The sequence below is a fragment of the Crocuta crocuta genome, unplaced genomic scaffold, assembly GCF_008692635.1.
Source record: "Crocuta crocuta isolate KB4526 unplaced genomic scaffold, BGI_CrCroc_1.0 scaffold562, whole genome shotgun sequence".
Classification (NCBI taxonomy): domain Eukaryota; kingdom Metazoa; phylum Chordata; class Mammalia; order Carnivora; family Hyaenidae; genus Crocuta; species Crocuta crocuta.
This window is the reverse complement of record NW_027531012.1, coordinates 243,580-265,764: the sequence shown is the minus strand read 5'-3', so window position 1 is coordinate 265,764 and position 22,185 is coordinate 243,580. Positions and strand designations below refer to the sequence as shown.

Here is a 22,185-nt window from a genome sequence, read left to right as displayed (position 1 = left end):
CGAGGTCGCGAGCCGGCGACCCCGGCCGCCGCTGGGGAGGGCCGTGTGTGGGGACGCTGCGCTCCAGCCTCCGTTGACGCGGCTGCTGAGCAGCCGGGCGGCCGGGCCCTGCGCGCGCCGCTGCTNGGTTGTGGCCTGGGGGCCGGGGGGCCGCCCTGCCCCTCCTCACCCTGGTGCCGTTTGCGCCCCAAGTCGGAGTCATGTGGCTCCTTTCTGGGTGTTCGAGCGAGTCGACTCCCGACCGGGCTGGTCTTTCTGTGGACCGGTTCCTCGGTGTCAGGTTGGCCGTACTTAATCCACAGCGCAGTTCGCCTCTGCACATCCACCTGATTAAGGCAGCGAACCGTTTCACCAGCCCTAGACAAATCCTTGTCCATTAGTTCTTTACTGATAGGGAGCTTTCTGCGGCTTTTCAATTCTTGTTTCCTTCCCTACTTCTGCCCCTGTATAATAGTCCTAGCCATCTAGAATATTTTGACAGCGCTCAAGCCCCCCACCCCATGTTTTCTAATGAAACGAGAATCACTGCTAAACCAAATGCTGACATTTTTTCCCACCCACTGAAGCACGTATCCATTCCCAGTCTGAAACAGGGATACTTAAGATGTTACTAGTGGTTCCTAAGTTTGCTTACATACCGATTTGTTTAAAGTTGAAGTTTAGACAAAATATGTCTTGACACTAATAGAATGCTATGCATATCCTTAAATTTTAATAACTGTGTATGCTTTGAGGGCGCCTTGGTGGCTCAGTTGGTTAAGCATCAGACTTCTGCTCCGGTTATGATCTCTAGGTTGGTGGGTTGGAGCCCCAGGTCTGGGTCTGTGCTGACAGCTCGGAGTCTGAAGCCTGCTTCGGATTCTGTGTCTTCCTATCTCTCTCTGCTCCACTCCTGCTCGCACTCTCTCTGTGTCTCTCAAAAATGAATAAACGTTATAAAAATTCAAAAAATATATGCTTTTATTTAATATGCAGGATTTTGATCACAGGTATTTTAAGCATTTAAAAATGTTTCTCATTACTGCTTGAAGATGCAACTTTCTTTTTGAGTTTATTTATTTTTGAGACAGAGAGAGAGAGAGTGGGGNTGTCTTCCTATCTCTCTCTGCTCCACTCCTGCTCGCACTCTCTCTGTGTCTCTCAAAAATGAATAAACGTTATAAAAATTCAAAAAATATATGCTTTTATTTAATATGCAGGATTTTGATCACAGGCATTTTAAGCATTTAAAAATGTTTCTCATTACTGCTTGACGATGCAACTTTCTTTTTGAGTTTATTTATTTTTGAGACAGAGAGAGAAAGAGAGAGTGGGAGAGGGACAAAGGGAGATGGAGAGTGAGAATCCCAAGCAGTCTCCACACCCAGCAGGGAGCTGAATCCTGGGCTCCATCTCACTAACCATGAGATCATGACCTGAGCCAAAATCAAGAGTCAGTTGCTGAACCAACAGAGCCACCCCGGTGCTTCTGAAGATGCAACTTTATTGCTGCAGCTCTGTGAATCCCTCTGACAATGTGTCCCTGTACTAATCTGGCCAAAACTGCCATCCATCTTTCCAAAGAAGTTTCAGATGTTGCAAGATCATTCAGGCTGTTGAACAGGTGCTTTGGAGAGCAGTTCTCAGGGAACAAGTGTGATTGTTAGATTTTTACTGAGCTTCAAACTTGGGATTTTATAGCAGTTGACTGGTGGAAGAAGATGTCGTCATTTGAATTTCCATGAAACATCCTATATGTTTAGTATGTTAAAAGAACCAATAAAGGCATAAATATTCAATCACACACAAAAAAGCAAAATTGAGGGGTGCCTGGGTGGCTTAGTCGGTTAAGCGTCCCACTTTCGCTTAGGTCATGATCTCGCGGTTCGTGGGTTCGAGCCCAGCGTCGGGCTCTGTGCTGACTGCCAGCTCAGAGCCTGGAGCCTGTTTCAGTCTGCGACTCCCTCTCTCTCTGACCCTCCCCTGCTCACGCTCTCTCTCTCTCTCTTTCTCTCTCTCTCTCCTAGAAATAAATAAAACATTAAAAAAAAAAGCAAAATTGAGATTTGGGACATTTACTGCAAAAAAAAAATCCCCCAGAAACTCTGGTTCTGATAATGAAGCAATAAGCCGGTGATGTTTTTTGAATACTTCTCATATCTGTGATTTTCCCAATTAGCCCTTGGTCACCTATTTTGCAAGTGTCCCAAAGTTTAAGCAGGCACACCCATTTGGTCTTGAGATATGGTACTGGCCTTGTGGTTGGATGGGGGTCATAGGTGAGATTAGCCCTCTTCATGTTTAGAAGAGGACGGCCCTAGCCTAACAGTCTGTTTTTGGTGAGAAGATGACCATTTCTTACATCTTGCCTTCTTCATTCTTGGAGTCAGCCTCGTCTGCTGCTTCCTGGGTCCCAACCTGCCTGATCACCACCATCTCTGGGAGCTCTGTAAAGCCCCAGCTCCAGACTGTGAATCAGAATTGCTGATGGGTGGGGGCCTGGGAATATGCACTTAAAAAAAATTCCCTCAGGTAATTTGATTCAAATCAGCTTTGAGATGGTGGAAACATTTTATAATGTAAGGATTATGATAAATTGCTGCCATCTGTGCCATGGACAAGTTAGTACTACACGTTTATTCATTGTGTTATGTTTCAGAAAAATGAATGTGATAATTTAATCTGAATATTTATAAGCCTAGTCAGTGACATTGTCCCAGTTTTTTATGTCAGAATCTGGAGAAGCTATACAGGTTCCTTTGCAGGGCTGCTGCTTGCCTATCTGGTGCTTTTGCTTTATTTATTTATTTATTTATTTATTTATTTATTTTTAGAGTGGCCACCTCTTCTAGTGTTTAGAGCCTGCCTGGCCCCAGACACTAAGGCCTTGATGAGCAGAATTTGGTCTCATGTCTGTTACTACTTCTGCCCTGCTCCTTAGGACCTAGTTAACTAAATTGAGATATTTATCCAGATTGTTTCACATGGTTTTGGAACTTCATAACACACATATAAGTTAATCTTTAGGATTGATTCAATTATTATAAATCTGTAGACTTAGACTTACATCTTCTTACCTTGATTATAAGTTTTGAGAATAAAATACACTAATTCATGTGATGAATTTGTGCTCGCTAAACATCCCTGAGGCTCCTCTCCCCAAAATATTTGGAGATGTGTGTGAAAGATTTCCTCCTTGTGATTTAAGTGTTAGTGAAGAGTAAAATTAAGCAGTCAGTCTCTAAGGAAACTTCTAAGCATAAAACTGAATACTTAAAAATCGCCTTAAAAATTCTGTCCAACTCTTATTTCCTACTTACTATTGGAAGGTCTGTTCTTACGATGTTCAGCATCCCTCCTCATCAGGGAAATACACATCAAAACCACACTGAGATACCACCTCACACCAGTCAGAGTGGCTAAAATGAGCAAATCAGAGAACTCTAGATGCTGGCGAGGATGTGGAGAAACGGGCACCCTCCTACACTGTTGGTGGGAATGTAAACTGGTGCAGCCCCTCTGGAAAACAGTGTGGAGGTTCCTCAGGAAACTAACAATAGAACTCCCCTATGACCCAGCAATAGCACTGCTAGGAATTTACCCAAGGAATACAGAAATGCTGATGCATAGGAGCACATGTACCCCAATGTTCATAGCAGCACTCTCCACAATAGCTAAAACATGGAAAGAGCCTAAGTGTCCATCAACAGATGAATGGATCAAGAAGATGTGGTTTATCTATACCATGGAATACTCCATGGCAATGAGAAACAATGAAATCTGGCCATGTGTAGCAACATGGATGGACCTTGAGGGTGTTATGCTGAGCGAAATAAGTCAGGCAGAGAAGGACAAATATCATATGTTTGCACGTATAGGAGGACTAGGAGGAACTTGACGGAGGAACAAGGGGGAGAAGAAGGGCGGAAATGGTGGGGGAAAGGGAGAGAGGCAAACCATGAGAGACTCTTGAATGCTGACAAAAACTGAGGACTGATGGATGTGGGGGGAGGGGGGGATGGGCATGGAGGAGGACACTTGTGGGGATGAGCACTGAGTGTTATGTAGAAACTAATTTGACAATAAACTATTAAAAAAAAAAAGGAAGGTCTGTTCTTAAGTTATCACTTCTACATGTTTGGTTAGACGTGGGACAGCTAATGTCTGATGTTCTAGGTGAGTGGCTTCTGAAAAAGTAAGCACAAGTTTATTCTGGTAGCTTTTGTATCAGTGTGTGTACCCACCCCAGACTTTCCCTCATTTCTGAGGTCTGGGGTTCTGTCTGCCCTGCAGACTGTAAGTTCCTGTGAGAGTAACTGGGATTGTCATTCTCCTCCTGGCGCCAGACAGAAGTGCTCAATAAATGTTTCTTGGGCTGAACTGAGTATGTTTAGGAGATATCTTCAAATTGTTTCCTAATTAGTAGAAACTAAGTAATGATGAGTCTACTAAAGTTCTTTATGAAGGTTCATCTAGTGCTTCCAGTAATTACTTTTGTTTAGCAAGCCCGCTCTCTTGGAATGCTTATTTCTATATGTAAGGATGCCTTTTTAAAAAATGTTTGTTTATTTTTGAGAGAGCGAGCGAGCAAGTACAAGCGGGGGAGGGGCAGAGAGAGAGGGAGACAGAATCTGAAGCAGAGAATCTGAAGCAGGCTCCAGGAAATGAGCCGTCAGCACAGAGCCTGACATGGGACTTAAACCCACAAATTGTGAGATCATGACACTTAACGTACTGAGCCACCCAGGTACCCCGTCAGCTGGGTGGCAAGGATGCCTTTTAAATGAAAGAACAGCAGAAAGAAGGGAACATGTCAGCAGAATGTGGACGGTATTTTTGGCTACAGTAGATGTAATTTGTAACACTCAGAAACATTAAGTTGCGCCCTATCGTTCAGAAAAGAAGTTACATTAAAGGATTCATTAAACAAGCCAAAGGAAGCTATGCTATTACGATTTGAACTCTGAATAGTGTCCGGAACTGCATTCATTAACTTTTTATTTTATAAGTTGTACTTGTTAACCTTGTGGTACTGAAACAGACTTGAAAGTCACATAGAAAACATAACTTGGAAATTGACTAGACATCTGACATTTTTAAGGAATTATGTGTTTATTTTTAAGATGCGTAGGGAAGTGAAATAAATTGTACCGTTTAGCAGTTTTTTAAAAAAAATTTTTAATGTTTTTATTTATTTCTAGGAGAGAGAGAGAGAGACAATGTGAGCAGGGGAGGGTCAGAGAGAGAGGGAGTCACAGACTGAAACAGGCTCCAGGCTCTGAGCCGGCAGTCAGCACAGAGCCCGACGCGGGGCTCGAATCCACGAACCGCGAGATCATGACCTAAGCGAAAGTCGGACGCTTAAGCGACTAAGCCACCCAGGCGCCCCGCGTTTAGCAAAGTTTTTAATCATGTTAAGGCAGAAAGAGCCAAACAAAACCAAAAAACTTGTTCATGGAAATATGGAAATATTTTCTGTAAAGTTTTGGACTTACTGCTATGTGTGTGTCCTAAAGCATAAGTTAACCCTATACATATTAGAGTAACAAGTTGTTTTGTATTTTTTAAAGATTTTAAAAAATGTTTTATTTATTTCTGAGAGAGAAAGAGAAAGGTAGCGTGAGCAGGGGAGGGTCAGAGAGAGAGGGAGACAAAGAATCCGAAGCAGGCTCCAGGCTCTGAGCTAGCAGTCAGCACAGAGCCCGATGCAGGGCTCGAACCCACGAACTGTGAGTACATGACCTGAGCCAAAGTTGAACGCTTAACTGACTGAGCCACCCAGGTGCCCCATTTGTTTCGTATTTTTTAAGGAGATAATATACATAAGCTCTCTGGAGTTGCACTTAGCACATAGTAAAAGCTCAATGAATGCAAGCTATCTTACTTTTCATTTCTGTTTATTACTAATTTGACAAATATGGGGTCCCTTCATTCTGCCTTCCCCACTGCTTTTAGGACCTCATTTTCTTCCATTCTCCCCCACACTCCCAGCCATACTGGCTTTCTTGCCATTTTTCAAAGATATCAAACGCTATTCTGCCTCAGAGCCTTTGCACATGCGGCCTGGAATAGGCTTGCCCCAAATATTTACATCCTCCCCCCCTTCAGTCTTTGTTCAGATGTTACCTTCTCAGGGAGAATGTCCCTAACCACCTGTTACCCTCCTGCCACCCCCAGGACTCCTTATTCCCCTTCCTTGCTTTCATTTTTTTCTGGAGCACTACCATCTTCCAACAGAGTATATCATTTACACTTTTATTTAATGTGTCTGCCTTCCCCCACAAGAATGTCAGGTCCGGGAGGAACTTTGTGCTTTGAACAGCGTCCAGCACACGATGGGGCGCAGTAGGGGATGTGTGCTCGGTGAGGATGGCAGCAGAAACACAATTCCTACCCTGTTGTTAAAGACTCAGAGCTGTGGCTCTATTCTGAGGCTCAAAACCAGAACAAGACAAAGTAATAAAATTCTATGTCTAGTCCCACTGTTATTTATAGACAAAAAGTCTGAAATATAGATTTAAAATAGAAGAATTCGTTCTGGCATATTTGAAGTTTGGCTTTGAGGATAAACCCATAAATATCACCAGGCTTTCAGATTTTTTTTTTGTTAGACTATGGCGTAATTTTGCCTTTTTGCAACTGAAGAATCATGTTGATGTCATTTTCCAGATGTTTGTTTTCTGCTTTGTGTGTATATATATATATATATGTATATATATATATATATATAAAATAGTTGTTTGCCTTGGGGTTACAGGAGTGGGAGAGACTTAATTGATGGGAAAAAACCCACATGGCGATTTCTAGCCCAATGTAGAAATAAATTTTAACTGTGAGCTCTAGTATGCTGAATCCAGACCAACTGTCTGTTGGATTGAAGAAGAGAGGTTCATTTTGTTTTGTTTTGTTTTGGCCAGGAGTGGGGAGGAAGGGAGGAAAAAGGGGAGAGTAGAGACGAAATGGAGATTTTTATAGTCTCCACCAGCACCTGGTACAGTGCCTGGTAGAGAAAGGGCTCCAGGTAACGATTTCCTGTCTTCACACATGAATGGTGTGGCCGAGGTTTGAGAGAATGAAGTGAGGGGTAATATTCACTAAGCTGTTTTAAACAGAATTGCATAGGGGCACCTGGGTTGCTCAGTCGGCTAAGCGACCGACTTCAGCTCAGGTCATGATCTCACGGTTGGTGGGTTCGAGCCCCGCGTCCGGCTCTCTAATGACAGCTAGCTCAGAACCTGGAGCCTGCTTCAGATTCTGTGTCTCCTTCTCTCTGACCCTTCCCTGCTCATGCTGTCTCTCTCTCTCTCTCAGAAATAAATTAAAAAAGTTTAAAAAATTAAAAAAAAAAAGAATTGCATACATGACTATTGCGATGTCTTAGGAAACACTTTAAATGTGTTCAAGGAAATAACTAAATTCAACTCTGAAAAGGTTTGAGAATCTTTGAGACTCCTTTCCAGGCAGCACGAGGAAAGCTGCCTTGAGTCAGGTGCTGGCAGTCTTAAGAATATTGGAGCAGGTGATACAGTCAGGGGTCCCCAAGATCTCCAGCTGCTTATACATTGGAGGTGTCAGGGGCTTCTCTTACATTGAAAATCAGTGGGACAGTGTTCAGACACTTGTGACAGTATCACTGTATTAAGCCATATTGTCGTGTATGCCTTGACTGTTTACTGCCATTTCCATCTGATCTGTTAATCTAGTCTTTATGAACTATCTCTATGAGATCTTTTATGCTGTGTGAAATTGTAGCTAATACTTGCAGAACTGTCTTGTGTCTTATGTGTGGTAATTTTAGCTTAGGTAGATTTTTTTGTAAGAAAAGCTGCACAGAATAACATTGAAACAAGATATTAGCTAAGTGGTTTTATTTTACCCCATTTCTCCCTTTTTATAAAGCTACACTGGAGTTTTATTTTCCCCCCAAGCAAAAACAAAAAACATTAAATTTCTCTTAGGATGGGACTTCCTTTCCTTTGCTTTCCCAAACATATTGCCCAGTGCTTACAAGGTACCACAGTTGTGGAACAAGCAGGGGGTTGATAAATAACACTGTGCTGACATATCATAATCCTGCAAGGAAGCTGTTACACAGAGAACCACTAAGGACAAGTTTTTGGCTTGCACAGACGCACAAATACAAATAAAATATATAGCCCCATAACCAATGTATATATGCACACACACACTTATAAACTATTACTCTTTTTTTCTTTTACTAAATATTAGGTAGACAAAATTTTATATATAAAATATGTGTAAAGTATAGAACAACATAAAACTAATACCTGGATACTTACTCTACTACCTAGTCTCTACATGCTTTTATATTCTGCTTATTTCTAAACTTCACATTTTATTAAAAGCTTTCACCATGCTATTTGGGAAAGAATTCCAAGTTTATGTTTATTTTTAGAATTAGCCACCAGGGAAACTGAAAACTCATTTTCAAGTCATTTATTGCTACTGAGGCATATGTAATGGGAAAATGGAATTTTTGTCTTGGCCAGTCAGCTATGGGTCTTGTCCAGATTTTTGTCTTTTGTGTGATTCAAATAACCCTCCCTTGCTTTTGGAATCATAAGGAATTTGTTTGTCCATACTGTGTTTGAGAAAATTATTACTCTGAATGTAGTAAGTATCAGAAAGGTAAGATTTCTTAGTCCTTGTTGGATGAAATTCTTAATTCATACATAAAGGAATCAACTTTGTCAATGATTAGACCATTTGGAGTTTATCTTTACTGATAACCACATTTATTTTATATGGTTTTATATTCATTTTCCAACTCAAATTACAACCACTATTGTATGTAGCATTTTAATTCAGTGTCCAACATATTTACACATTATGGGAAGGGAAAAGAACAGTGTCTCTCTCTTTCATCACAAAATTAAAATTCTTGGAAATTAGTACAAATCTAGTTCCACTTCATGATTAAGTCTGTTTAGTGGATGTTCCTAAAAGTTGTGTATAAATTATTTTTTTATTTTAAATATTTATTTATTTTTGAGAGAGAGAGAGAAAGAGAGAGAGAGAGAGAGAGAGAGAAAGAAAGAGAGAGAGAAAGAGAGCATGAGCAGGGGAGGGGCAGAGAGAGAGGGAGACACAGAATCGAAAACAGGCTCCAGGCTCTGAGCTGTAAGCACAGAACCTGATATAGGGCTCGAACTTGCTAACCACGAGATCATAACCTGAGCCGAAGTCGAACGCCTAACAGATTGAGCCACCCAGACACCTCATTAAATTATCTTTTTTAAGGAGCACTCTATTCTTGAAAAAAGGAAAAGAAAACAAAACTGTATTTCACTATTCTGGCAAAGAATAAGGCCAGTGGATATTAAAAGTTAAGAAGTACAGTAAATTTGAGTTACTAGTGCATAAAACTTCCTACAGGGAATATAAATAAACATCGCTGTGGGACTCAATTAATCTTTAAATGGCCGAATGGATTTAATTCAAACTTTTTATGGCTTTTCACAAAAACGAGTTTGCCTCATGTTGAAACGTGGTTGATTTCAGCCCAAAAGAGGAAACTTTTGGGACTTAATAATGCATAGGACCACTGAATTGCTCCCCTTCTGAGGAGTTTAGAACAGAGGCTGCTTATTTTGAGAATTACATGGACCATGATTTGCCTCTACTCCCACCCCCAAAAGCCCCTGCTTTGCCAAGAAACTAAAATTGAAGGTAGCCTTCAGATAGAGAAATGGCCCTGTACCTGCTGTTACTCCTAGCTCCAAAGGGTCTAAAAATCTATGAGCCCCTCTTGCCTTGTAGGTAGGAAGTTCTTTTTTCTTTCTGTTTTTCATCTTCTTTCTTCTTTTTCCTTTTTCATCCTCTTTGCTACAGTTGCTGTGCTGTATTACTAAGATTTTATTTTATTTTTTTAGTATAGTTTATTGTCAAGTTGGTTTCCATCTAACACCCAGTGCTCATCCCAACAATATCACTAAGATTTTAACAGAAACACTCCTCCCTGCCCTGAGGTATTTGACAGATATTAAAGACTTAATGGTATTTCTCTCCCAAATATTTTATTTGTGTTTCTAAATAGTCTTTTACATTATTACTAAATGCCATGAACACACCTAAAAATATTAATGGTGCCATCTTAATGTCATCTAATAGTCAAGTCATATTCAGATTTACCCAGTTGATCTAACCATGTCTTTTTACTGCTGCTTTGTACGAAGAAAGATACAAACAAGGTCCACACATTACAGTTAGTTATTCTGTGTCTTAAGTCACTTTTAATGTACCACTGACTGCTGCACACATGTGTTTTATTTTCCTGCAAGGAAATCGGGCTCAGCTATATTGTGACACAGCCCAATCTTAAATTAGACCAACTGGCTTCTGAATTTTGTGTCTTTTACTTGGTGCACTATCCACTGTATTTCTCTATGAACTTGAAATTAGACCTAAAGACTTGCTTAGATTCATGCTAAGTGTTTTTGGTAAAAGTACCACAAAGGTGTCATGTCTCAAGATACATACATTAGTATTGTTTTTATTATTGCTCCACTTGCCATCATGCTAAAAATGATCAGTGACTTCAGGAAGTGGCAATTTGATTCCTCCATTATGAAGTTGCCTTTAAGACCTATAGTCTATGGAATGATAGACTTACTCAGTACAATTACTCTTCCCCATTCGGTGGTGTAAGCATCCATCAATCATTGCTTGTCCACTTAGATTTTTTATGTCAATAAAAATTTAAAACCCTACCTTCATAGGTACTTTGATTTATCAAGTGTCCTTTTTTTTTTTTTTTGCATCTAATTCTAATAGTTCTGAGAGCTACGAAGGGAACTGAAATCAGAAAGATTGAATCATTTACCCCAGACACACACTTTCTATGAGTGTCCATAGTGGGATACATACAGGTGCATGTCCCACAATCCTAGATGCCTTAGAATGGTCTCCGGCTCTTCATCTTTGAGGGAAGCTCTGTCCTGGGGAGATCAAGTTAAAGAAAAGAAGCTTAGAGAAACATAATTGCAGGAAGTCATTTATGCAATAAATCTTCAAGTTAAAAAAAAAATTTTTAATGTTTTATTTATTTCTGAGAGAGAGAGTGTGAGCAGGTGAGGGTCAGAGAGAGAAGGAGACACAGAATCAGAAGCAGGCTCCAGGCTCTGAGCTGGCTGTCAGCACAGAGCCCGACATGGGGCTTGAACCCACGAACCGTGAGATCATGACCTGAGCTGAAGTCGGACGCTTAACCAACTGAGCCACCCAGGTGCCCCAATAAATCTTCAAGTCAATAGTCTTCGGTTTCTCTTAGAAGTGATCACATTTGCCACAGAAATATTAACACTTTTTCAAATCTCAATTAGTAGTTAACAGTGTGTTTTTATTGTATAAGTTCAGTGGTACAGGATGTGGCAGGTACAAAGGCAGTATAGTTTTTGGGGACTGTGCAATGTGATATGAGCTTTATAAGGTTTATTTTTTTCTTCCCTCAACTCTTAATGTTTCATACTTTAGTAGATGTATGATAAGATACCATTTCTTTCCTAATTGAAATTTGCTATTTTCTGGTCAGTAAACGTTGATTGGTTTTTACTTATATATGGTGCATACATGTATGTTTCTAGAAAATTTCTCATCCTATTTTTTCTTTGTGCATTTTCTACCATATGCTAGAATAATTTCTAAATCGACACTTTTTTCCAGGTGTCGGAAATGTCACCCTGGCTTAAATGTAGATCTTGAAATTGATTATTACCTGTTCTAGACTTATAAATGAAATCATGAAAATAAGTGTCAAAGAATTAAGAATATAGACTTGTTCCAATTTTAGGAATAGATATTAAAATAAAACCATATAAAACTATTATCTCAAGGATTTTTCATTTTTAAAAGGGTTCACTGCAAGATCCCGATCTTTTTTTTTTTTTTTAAACATTTATTTTTGAGAGATAGAGTGTGAGCAGGGGAGGGACAGAGAGAGAGGGATACATAGAATCCAAAGCAGGCTCCAGGCTCTGAGTTGTTAGCACAGAGCCAGATGTGCGGTTTGAACCCACCAACCGTGAGATCCTGACCTAAGCTGAAGTCTGACACTTCAGGGACTGAGCCACCCAGTCACCCCTGATCCCTATCTGTTAATAGGAATTAATTAATAAGGGCACTTTAAGTCTCTTGCTATTCAGAGTATATCTTTCAGGCATCAGCAGAATAGTCATTACCAAGAACTTTTTGAACATGCAGAATTTCCAGGCCCTACCTTATTACCCAGATCTTGAGATGACTGGCGTGCCCACAGAAGGTTAAGAAGTAGCACTTTGATCTTCTGAAAACTTCATTTACAGAGCATCTTTTAGGAGCCATCTTGGTGTTAAGAAAAGTGAACAACCTTTGTTTGAGGTAAAATAGTCACCTCTCATTAGACTGTCCCTTAATAGTGTGGTAAAAAGTACTTGCTTAAATAATTAAAGAGAGAGGATGATAGAGTTTCTCATATTCTAAGTTTTACAAGAATCCCTGAATTAAACTTGGCTATTTTCCTCATGTTAATTTTGAGACAAAAGGGTAAGACTATACAAAAATAATGTGTGTTTTAATATTAATGGTGTGTGTTTTAATATTAATGGTGTTTTAATATTAATGATTAATTAACATCATTAATATAAGTGATGTGAGCGTGGGCAAGTCTTAAATCTGTCTGCCTCAGTTTCTTTACCTCCACATTAGGTGACTTCAGCAGCCACAGCCTTAAAGCTACAGTCTGTGGTTTCTGGAATTCAGGCGAGGTTCAATGCCAGCTCGGCCACCTGGCCCAGGTTACCAGGTATCACAGAGCCTCATCTTCTTCTCACATAGAACAGGGGTAATAACAAGAGGGATGTGGGTTGAAAAAAAGGTGCTGTGGGCTTCAGTCATGCTCTATAGGAAATGGTCTATCTTATAAGCTATGGGATGTATTCTTGGATGGTTGAGATCTAACTTTTTATATATCGGTATGTGTATCTATGAAATGTTTCATAATTTTAAAAAGGGAACTAATATTTATTATCTATAAAATATGATCATTATAAGAAGATTCAGTAACATAAAGTCCCTTAGAATACTCTGTATCTGTTGCCTTTTATAATAAATGTTTAGTAAATGCTAAGTGTTAGCATTTTCGCAACTTTATGGGTTTTTTTTTACTATTCCAATAACATTTTGGTTCTTACNAGTTTCTCATATTCTAAGTTTTACAAGAATCCCTGAATTAAACTTGGCTATTTTCCTCATGTTAATTTTGAGACAAAAGGGTAAGACTATACAAAAATAATGTGTGTTTTAATATTAATGGTGTGTGTTTTAATATTAATGGTGTTTTAATATTAATGATTAATTAACATCATTAATATAAGTGATGTGAGCGTGGGCAAGTCTTAAATCTGTCTGCCTCAGTTTCTTTACCTCCACATTAGGTGACTTCAGCAGCCACAGCCTTAAAGCTACAGTCTGTGGTTTCTGGAATTCAGGCGAGGTTCAATGCCAGCTCGGCCACCTGGCCCAGGTTACCAGGTATCACAGAGCCTCATCTTCTTCTCACATAGAACAGGGGTAATAACAAGAGGGATGTGGGTTGAAAAAAAGGTGCTGTGGGCTTCAGTCATGCTCTATAGGAAATGGTCTATCTTATAAGCTATGGGATATATTCTTGGATGGTTGAGATCTAACTTTTTATATATCGGTATGTGTATCTATGAAATGTTTCATAATTTTAAAAAGGGAACTAATATTTATTATCTATAAAATATGATCATTATAAGAAGATTCAGTAACATAAAGTCCCTTAGAATACTCTGTATCTGTTGCCTTTTATAATAAATGTTTAGTAAATGCTAAGTGTTAGCATTTTCGCAACTTTATGGGTTTTTTTTTTTACTATTCCAATAACATTTTGGTTCTTATTGACTTTTTGAAAAATATGTCTGGGGAAGTGACAACGTGTGTGTGTGTGTGTGTGTGTATGTATGAGAGAGAGAGAGATTTTTATAGTTTTAACTCAGTTTTAAAACTGAGATTAACTTTATCGACACTTGGTATACTGGATTTTTTTTTTTTTACTCCAGAGAGAAAAGTCATTGTCCAGTTACAGTTTATCTGAATATTGGCGATGTGTATATTTAACATGGAACCAAGGTTAGAAAATATAGCACGTGATAGAGACAGGAGAGATTTCCCGTATTTATCTTCACCAGCAATACTAACTTGGACATGACATCAACATCCTGACATTATTAGTAAAGGTCAGCAGCTGCTTTTCTCTAACTTCCTTATCCTGAGCATCTATTCAACAGAGATAAAATAGTTGTCTTAGACTTGTTTTGCTGTACAAACAAGATTTTTCACCTTTTTATCTGTGAAATTAAGCAACTTCTCTTAAAGAATGCATCCAATTTGTTAAAAATTTCCCCCAAAGCACTTGTGACTTAACAACAGTGGGAAAGGCCTTTCTTTTGAATTATCAGATTCACATAGTATAATTTCAGTATCATTCTTCAACGTGCTATACTAGCCGTAAGGTGGGCTGGGAGCACTCTATAATTAGAGTTTCTGGCAATTAGATTCTCTAGCTCTTAACACAGCCTCACTCATCTTTACCATGCCCAGTTGTGATTGGGCTCTTTTTTAATGTTTATTTATTTATTTTGAGAGGGAGAGAGAGAATCCAAAGCAGGCTCTATGCTCAGTGTGGAGCCTGACACGGAACTCTGTCTCATGACTGAGATCATAACCTGAGCCAAAATTAAGAGTCGGGGTACCTGGATGGCTCAGTTGGTTAAGCGTCTGACTTCAGCTCTGGTCATGATCTTGTGGTTTGTGGGTTTGATCCCCGTGTCGGGCTCAGTGCTGACAGCTCGGAACCTGGAGCCTGCTTCAGATTCTGTTTCTCTCTCTCTCTTTCCCTTCCCCACTTGTGTGCTGTCTCTCTCTCTCAATCACAAATAAACATTAAAAAAAAGTCGACGCTTAACTGACTAAGCCACCTAGACACATGTGTGATTAGGCTTTTTAAAGATGAGGATAATTGATACACAAAAATCAGTAATTTTTTAAGATCATAGAGCCAATGAGTGAGGGAATTAGGACAAAGTCAGCAAACCCAAAGCAATATTCTTGATACTTTAATATGTGTGGTAGTTTTAAATAAAAATATGGCAGTTAAAATATTTTGAATTCTTACTATATGCTAGCTAGCCTCTATGCCTAATACTTTACTAGTATTATCTCACTTAATGCTCATGATAATGCTGGGGGGGGGGCACTATCATTGTCTCTGAGATGATGCATTGTAGCTAAGAGAGGTAAAGGGACTCACCTAAGGTCGAACAGCCAGTACTGGGCAGGAACCCAGTGTCCTAACCATTGTGCTCTGTCACCTCTTAAGTTTATGGAAATAATTTATGAAATTAGAAAAGCAATAGGTGTGCAAGCGCTTTTCCCCCACACCCCTTCTGTGCTCTTTAACTTTTCCTTAGGAATCACAGGATGGCAGAGTGACCAAGAACTATGTAGTTCTTGTAGTTCTATGTGGTGTTACTTATAGCACATTAAAAGATAGCATTAAATTAGGTTTTGAGATCTTTTTTCTGTTAGGTATAAATGATGCTTCTTATGTGAACATTTAAAATTTTTGATGTCTTTGCATCCTGACAAAAACAGCCTCACATTATGCAAGGAGGCTTGGATAGGACCTCTTGAAATGATTCGTTTCATTTTCATGCATTCAAATTGATTTTATTTTAAGTGATTCTTTCAGCTGATAGGAAACACCATGTTGGGAGTTTACATGGAGGGACTTTTGACAATAAGGATGTTGTGTTTCCTTTTATTTTACTGCCAAATGTCTTTCATCTTCTGAGGCGAACATATCATCTTCTTTAGATCATTAGTCCTATCATTAACTTCCATTATTATACCTGGTGACAGTAGGGTTTAAAGAGATTCTAAAACAGTTTTGCAGAACTCGGTCCTGAGCTTCTAATCTATAGCTGCATCTTCTGTCAGGATAGTATTATCCATTTTCCTTTCAAGAAAATGAAAAGTTTTGAATAATTGAAGTTTTATCATCACAACCTCTGTGTTACTAGTTTTATTCTCACGTAATCACGTAGACCCTTCTGCTCTTATTTTTTCATTCCAGGCGACCCACAATGTAAAAAAGTTAAACACAGCTGGAAAGAGCAAAGTTTATGAGAGAGTATGGCTGACCATGAAATTAGTAATACCTTGGGAAATCTGTTCACATTGCCATCAGACAAAGGACTCTGTAATAATTGCAAACTCCCCTTTGTGGTTGAAAAGATTGTACTCATCAAGAGCTCACTTGATCTTAGACATGGGAAGAGATGTTCTCACGCCCACACACGGATGATTGTATATGTGTTGAGACCTGTTATAACTTGAATATTAGAAGAGCAAGTTTACAACAGTAATGAAATCATGTTTCTAGAAATGGTTTCACTCTTGTGATATTTTAGAGTACTATTTCTCAAATTGCAGGTGGTGACCCATTAGTAGGCAGTAAACTCAATTCAGTTGATACAACCAGCATGCTTTCAATTTTAAAGAATGAAATGGAATAGGAAAAGCACAATGCATTACATTTGATAAAAAGAATTGTAACATTAGACTTGTTTGTTTCTACATGTGTATGCATGTGTGCTTACTTAGATTGTAATGAAAAATCTGTTCTCTCTTTTTTAAAAATGTTCATTCATGAGAGAGAGAGTGAGACAGAGAGAGAGAGAGAGAGAGACAGAAAAAGAGCGAGAGTGGGAGAGGGGCAGAGAGAAAGGGAGACACAGAATCCAAAGCAGGCTCCAGGCTCTGAGCTGTCAGCGCTGAGCCCAACACTGGGCTTCAGCTCACAAACCATGAGATCATGACCTGAGCTGAAGGTGGATGCCCGACCAAGCCCACCCAGGCACGCCAAAAAATCTGTGTTCTAACCATGGGTCATAATTTTTTAAAAAAGTTTGAAGTCTGTTGTTTTCTTCTATGGATTAGTTAATCATAATCTTAAAGGAATTTTTGCACTATGTATTTTATGTCATCCAAACAACTTTCCACAAGTGCAATTAAGTGGAAAGTTTTCTTCTGAAGCCTAATTCCTGCTTTGTAGTATTACAGAACTTAGTTCATACCAGGTATATCTTAATTTCACTTTTCTGTTAGTGGAACGTGATTTCTTATCAAAGGGAAATAGTCTTTTAAGGAAGTTATTGTTTTCCTTTCTTAGTGGGTGGAATTAGAGTAGACTAAATAAACAGTTGACGCGTGTAGACAAGCATCTGGGATTTGTTTTAAGCTTATTTAGAAAATACCCTGTATATCCATACTTCCGGAGCAGCTGATATAAAAAGCATAGAGCATTCATTTCAGGCATTTGGAGAATAGATACTGAGCCCATACCTCTGTTTTGAACCTGTCACTGTACTTTCAAAAATTGTTAGCACACTACTCTCCTCTTGCCTGTGAGCTCCTTCAAGTGAGATCTGCATTATACTAAATTCCTAGCTGTTGAGTGAGTTTTTAATGACAGTCTGTGTGTATTGGTTTAAAGAGACTTCTTTCAGTCTGTACCTTAAGGCTAATGCTAAAAGTAGCTTACGTTACAGAGAATGTTAGGTAAATTTGGTATTTTTCATTATACTATTTTTCTGATATATACATAATGTTTTCATATTGTAGAGAATTTAGAAAATAAATGTATAAATAAAATGACAATCACTTGTAATTCTACATCATAGCACTTTAAACGTTTTCCCTTTATATCAGTATACTATATTCTGTTTTTAAATTAAATAGAATTCTAAAACATGACTTTAACTTTTCCTTAATATCACATGGCTTGGAGATATAGCTTGACTGTCCTTTTCTAATTTAGATTGTTTCCAAATATTCAGAAATAAAATATTTAAATTTTGTGTAGAGCTCACTCGGGGATCTATAAACTATTGAATACTTACAGCTTTTTCCAAAATCTCAACTTCATCCAGTTTTGTTTTTGTAAGTTGTTTTGAGAAGGGGTTTGATCACTCTCACAAGTCAGATGGGTCCAAGCAAACCCCAGTATTACGGCCCATCATGGAGTGACCACCCTTCAGATATTCTGCAGAGAGGAGGAAATGACGCATACTTTAGTCATCATGTGCTTTGGCCATTAAATTACAGTTCAGAGGAAGAAAAAGATAAACACTGCGTGGTAGCCACGTTTGAAGAGTAGACAAGTTCCCTGTGGCAAAGCTTCCTCCTTCCCCTTTATTTCTATGCCCCCCCCCCGCCCCTTTGATGTTAGGTAGGTGACAGTTGAACCTAGCTGTCTCACCCCACAGTGCTGTATCACTGTGGCTCCCTGCCCATCAGGTCTCCTAACACCATGTGGAGCTTAATTTTCAAAACCAAGGTTGTATTTTTTCCCCTAAAGACTGACCTTCATTTCTTTTTATTTCAGTTAAAAAACAAAACAAAACTGTGAACACCATCATCCAGCGACAGCAGCCATCAACCTTTCCTCATCTCTTTTTTCTTATCCTGCTTCTTCCTTTTTTTTTTACTATAGTATTTTAAAGCAAATCCCACACCTCATGTTTTCATGCCATTTCAGCCCAAATATGTCAGTAGGCCTCCCTAAAAATAGACATTTCTTACACAGCCTCAACATCATTATCACACCTAATAAAATGAATAATGCTTTGCTGATGTCAGTACCCCCACTTACCTTCTTAAATGGTTTTATAGGGTTGGTTTTTCAAATCAGAATCCAAACAAGATACACTTGGTTGCTGTGGTCCTTCAGTTTCCTTTAATCTAAAATAAATACATTCTTTTATGCCTCTTTATACAATTCATTGTTGAAGAAACTGGATCACTTGCACTAGACTATCCCAGCCTAGATTCAGCTAATGGCTTCCTTATGGTGTTGATAAACTCGTGCATTTCCTGTAGCCTGGAAGTTAGACATAAAGGCTTAATGAGATTTGGAGTCAATTGTTGAGTCATGTTTTGCTTTTTGGATTTTTACTTCTTAGGTGTTGGTGCATAGAGCACATCATATCCTATCCGGAGAAACATAGTATCTGATTGTCTTACTTGTAGTCATGCTGGGATCCATCAGTGAGTTTAGATGGTAACATACCTGGCACTTAAAATTTAAAGTTCTTCCTCGACCTTCTACCCAATGGTTTTCCATCTGTTTATGACTATTGCAGGAGTTAGCTTTCCCTCATTAGGAAACTGTTAATTTTAGTAGGAGAATGTCATGAAAGTATCCGAAGGGAGGTCTGATACGGCAGCAGTTCAGATGTTTTTTAAAGATTAAGCATAAATACTTGTTACAAAATCAAAGAAGAGAGACAAAAATGTTTTTAAAATTCTAGAGCCATTGCTAAATCGCCTGGGAATTGCAGTCTGGGATCCACCGTCAGTAAAGTAGCCTTAAGGAAAGTCAATATACACTGTGTTTTCTCATCTGTAAACTGGAGCATGTACAGGCAACGCCTCAGAACACCCCATGCTCCTCAGACAAATACTGAGAAACATAGGTAATAAATTTGGTACAGAGGGATTTTTGAATAAAAGTGGCCTCCTTTATTGGTTGGCATTGCATATATATTTTTTCAATGCAAATGTGTATATTTTATTTAAACATAGTTTAAATGGGAGAAGCATACAGAATAACAAAATCCAAATAGTATAGAAAAGTATAAAGTAGAAAATGAAAGCCCCTTCATTTTTACCCTGTCAGCCAAAATTAACTAAACTGACAGATTAAAAAAAATTTTTTTTTAAGTTTTAATGTTTATTTTTGAGAGGGAGAGAGAGAGAGTGTGAGCGGAGAAGGGACAGAGAGAGAGGGAGACAGAATCTGAAACCGGCTCCAGGCTTTGAGCTGTCAGCACAGAGCCTGACGCGGGGCTCAAACTCACGGACCCGCAAGATCATGACCTGAGCTGAAGTCGGCTGCTTAACCATCTGAGCCACCCAGGTGCCCTTCAGTTTTCTTAATTAAGCTATTTCTGAGATAACTGTAGATTATATACAATTGCAAGAAATAATACAGAGAAATGTCATGTACCCTTTACCTAGTTACCCTCAATGATAACATCTTGCAAATCACAACCAGGAAATTGACATTGATACACAAGAAATGGAATAAGGATTGATAAATTAAATTTTTTTAATGTTTTATTTATTTCTGAGAGAGAGGCAGCGTGAGCAGGGGAGGGTCAGAGAGAGAGGGAGATGCTGAATTGGAAGCAGTCTTCAGGCTCTGAGCTAGCTGTCAGCACAGAGCCTGATGTGGGGCTCGAACCCACAAGCTGTGAGATCATGACCTGAGCCGAAGTCAGAGGCTTAACTGACTGAGCCACCCAGGCGCCCCAAGGTTTGATAAATTTTTAAATAATTTTTGTTGTGTTCCTTGTCGGGGATTCTTTTTTTTTTCTTTTTTAAATTTCTGAGAGAGAGACAGTGTGAGCAGGGGAGGGTCAGAGAGAGAGGGAGATAGAGAATCTGAAACAGACTCCAGGCTCTGAGCTGGCAGTCAGCACAGAGTCCAACATGGGGTTCGAACCCACGAACCGTGAGATCATGACCCGAGCCGAAGTTGGACACTTAACCGACTGAGCCACCCAGGCGCCCCATCTTTGTCAGGGATTCTTAACTAGAATCACGTGATGAGTTAAACTACCAGAGTGTTAGGATGAGGTCATGGGAATATTGCTTCTCTCGTGTTGATCATTTGCATGAATCTGCATTATACAATCCATGATGCAGTAGGCATTTTCTATCTCTACCAGTTCTCTATTCTCCCCTTTGGCATATTTCTAGTCCTTTTATTCTCCAGATTTACTGCGGTATAATTGACATATGACATTATGTTAGTTCAAATCTATAATGTGTAGATTTGATACACTTCCATATTACAAAATTATTACCACCACAGTGTTAGCTAAGCCCTCCATTCCCTTACAAAATTACCATTTCTTTTTTTGTGGTGAGAACATTTAAGATCTATTCTCTCAGCCACTTTCAAGTGTATATTACAGTATTATTATTATATCTAGTTTTTTGAATTCATCAAAGCTGTGGGAAGACAATAAGATGAGAATTCCTGCTGTAGTTAATACCCTGGAGTAAATGTATTCTATTAGTGCTTGCCACAGAAAACTCCAGAAATCGTCTCAGTCCATAGGCAGGAGTGAAATTACAACTTCTGATGACAGCTTGCCTTTTAACAAATTAGGACTCAGCAGCTCCTTTCAGGTTTTTTGGCAGAACAAAGACTCCTAGAGTTTCATTCTGATAGTCAATGGAAAAGAGAAATTTCTCCAAGGAGGCACGGATCCCCCAGGCAAAATAATGATGGGAGTGTTGAAGACAAACCGGCTCACTTTCTGCCCGTATCACTGGGTAAAATTAGCTTCCTCTTGGGCTTTAGAGTAAAAGTGATTGGTAAGAAGTATAATTACAGGGTTGGATAAACATGATACCCTGGAATTTTCCTTTGTCATCACATGTCACTTAAATAAAATCAAGAATACAATAATCATATGAAAGTTGATTCACATGTAATTGCCCTTCATATTATATTTTTTGAGTTGTGTTTTCCAAAAGAGATCACTTTTTCTTCTCTTATTAAAGCAGTGAATTTCATAGCAATAAGAGGCATCTAAATGTTTGGCCAGGTGATACCTTGGTGGCTTAGAGGGGGTTAGTTAGGTGTCTATTTATATGCATGATTGTTTGTACACTTGCTACCCTAGTGTTGCCCTAGCAGCATGCTCAAAATCATTGCCTCCCAAGGTGGGACAAGTCACAGAGATGAGCAGCCAGGACCTGGTAGGGAGCTAGGGCACCTGTCTCCCTTAAAGGGGCAGCCACCGTGCCACTAGCCCAACAAGAATGTCTGCTGGCATGATTGCCATGTCTTTCCAGTTTTCAAAAGAAACTGTAAATTGGATTTTTAAACTAATTTTGTATGTTTATTTATTTTTGAGAGACAGAAAGAGCACGATGTTGGGGGGAGGCGCAGAGAGAGAGGGGGGACAGAGAATCCCAAGCAGGCTCTGAGCTGACTGCAGAGAGCCGGACGTGGGGCTTGAACTCCCAAACTGTGAGATCATGACCTGAGTCAAAGTTGGATGCTTAACCAACTGAGCCACCCAGGTGCCCCAAAACTGGATTTTTTAA

General features: G+C 39.2%; 1 protein-coding gene across 1 annotated transcript in view; it reads left to right on the top strand.

Moving 5' to 3' along the window:
* Positions 1-2,326: 2,326 nt before the first annotated feature.
* Positions 2,327-22,185, top strand: part of DCBLD1 (discoidin, CUB and LCCL domain containing 1) — a 62,679-nt gene continuing 42,820 nt past the window's right edge. Inside the window, exons 1-4 of the mRNA XM_077770834.1 lie at positions 2,327-2,428; positions 12,682-12,778; positions 13,410-13,506; positions 21,239-21,447. Of these exons, the coding sequence (XP_077626960.1) occupies positions 2,327-2,428; positions 12,682-12,778; positions 13,410-13,506; positions 21,239-21,447 (505 nt within the window). The remainder of the gene's footprint in view (positions 2,429-12,681; positions 12,779-13,409; positions 13,507-21,238; positions 21,448-22,185) is intronic.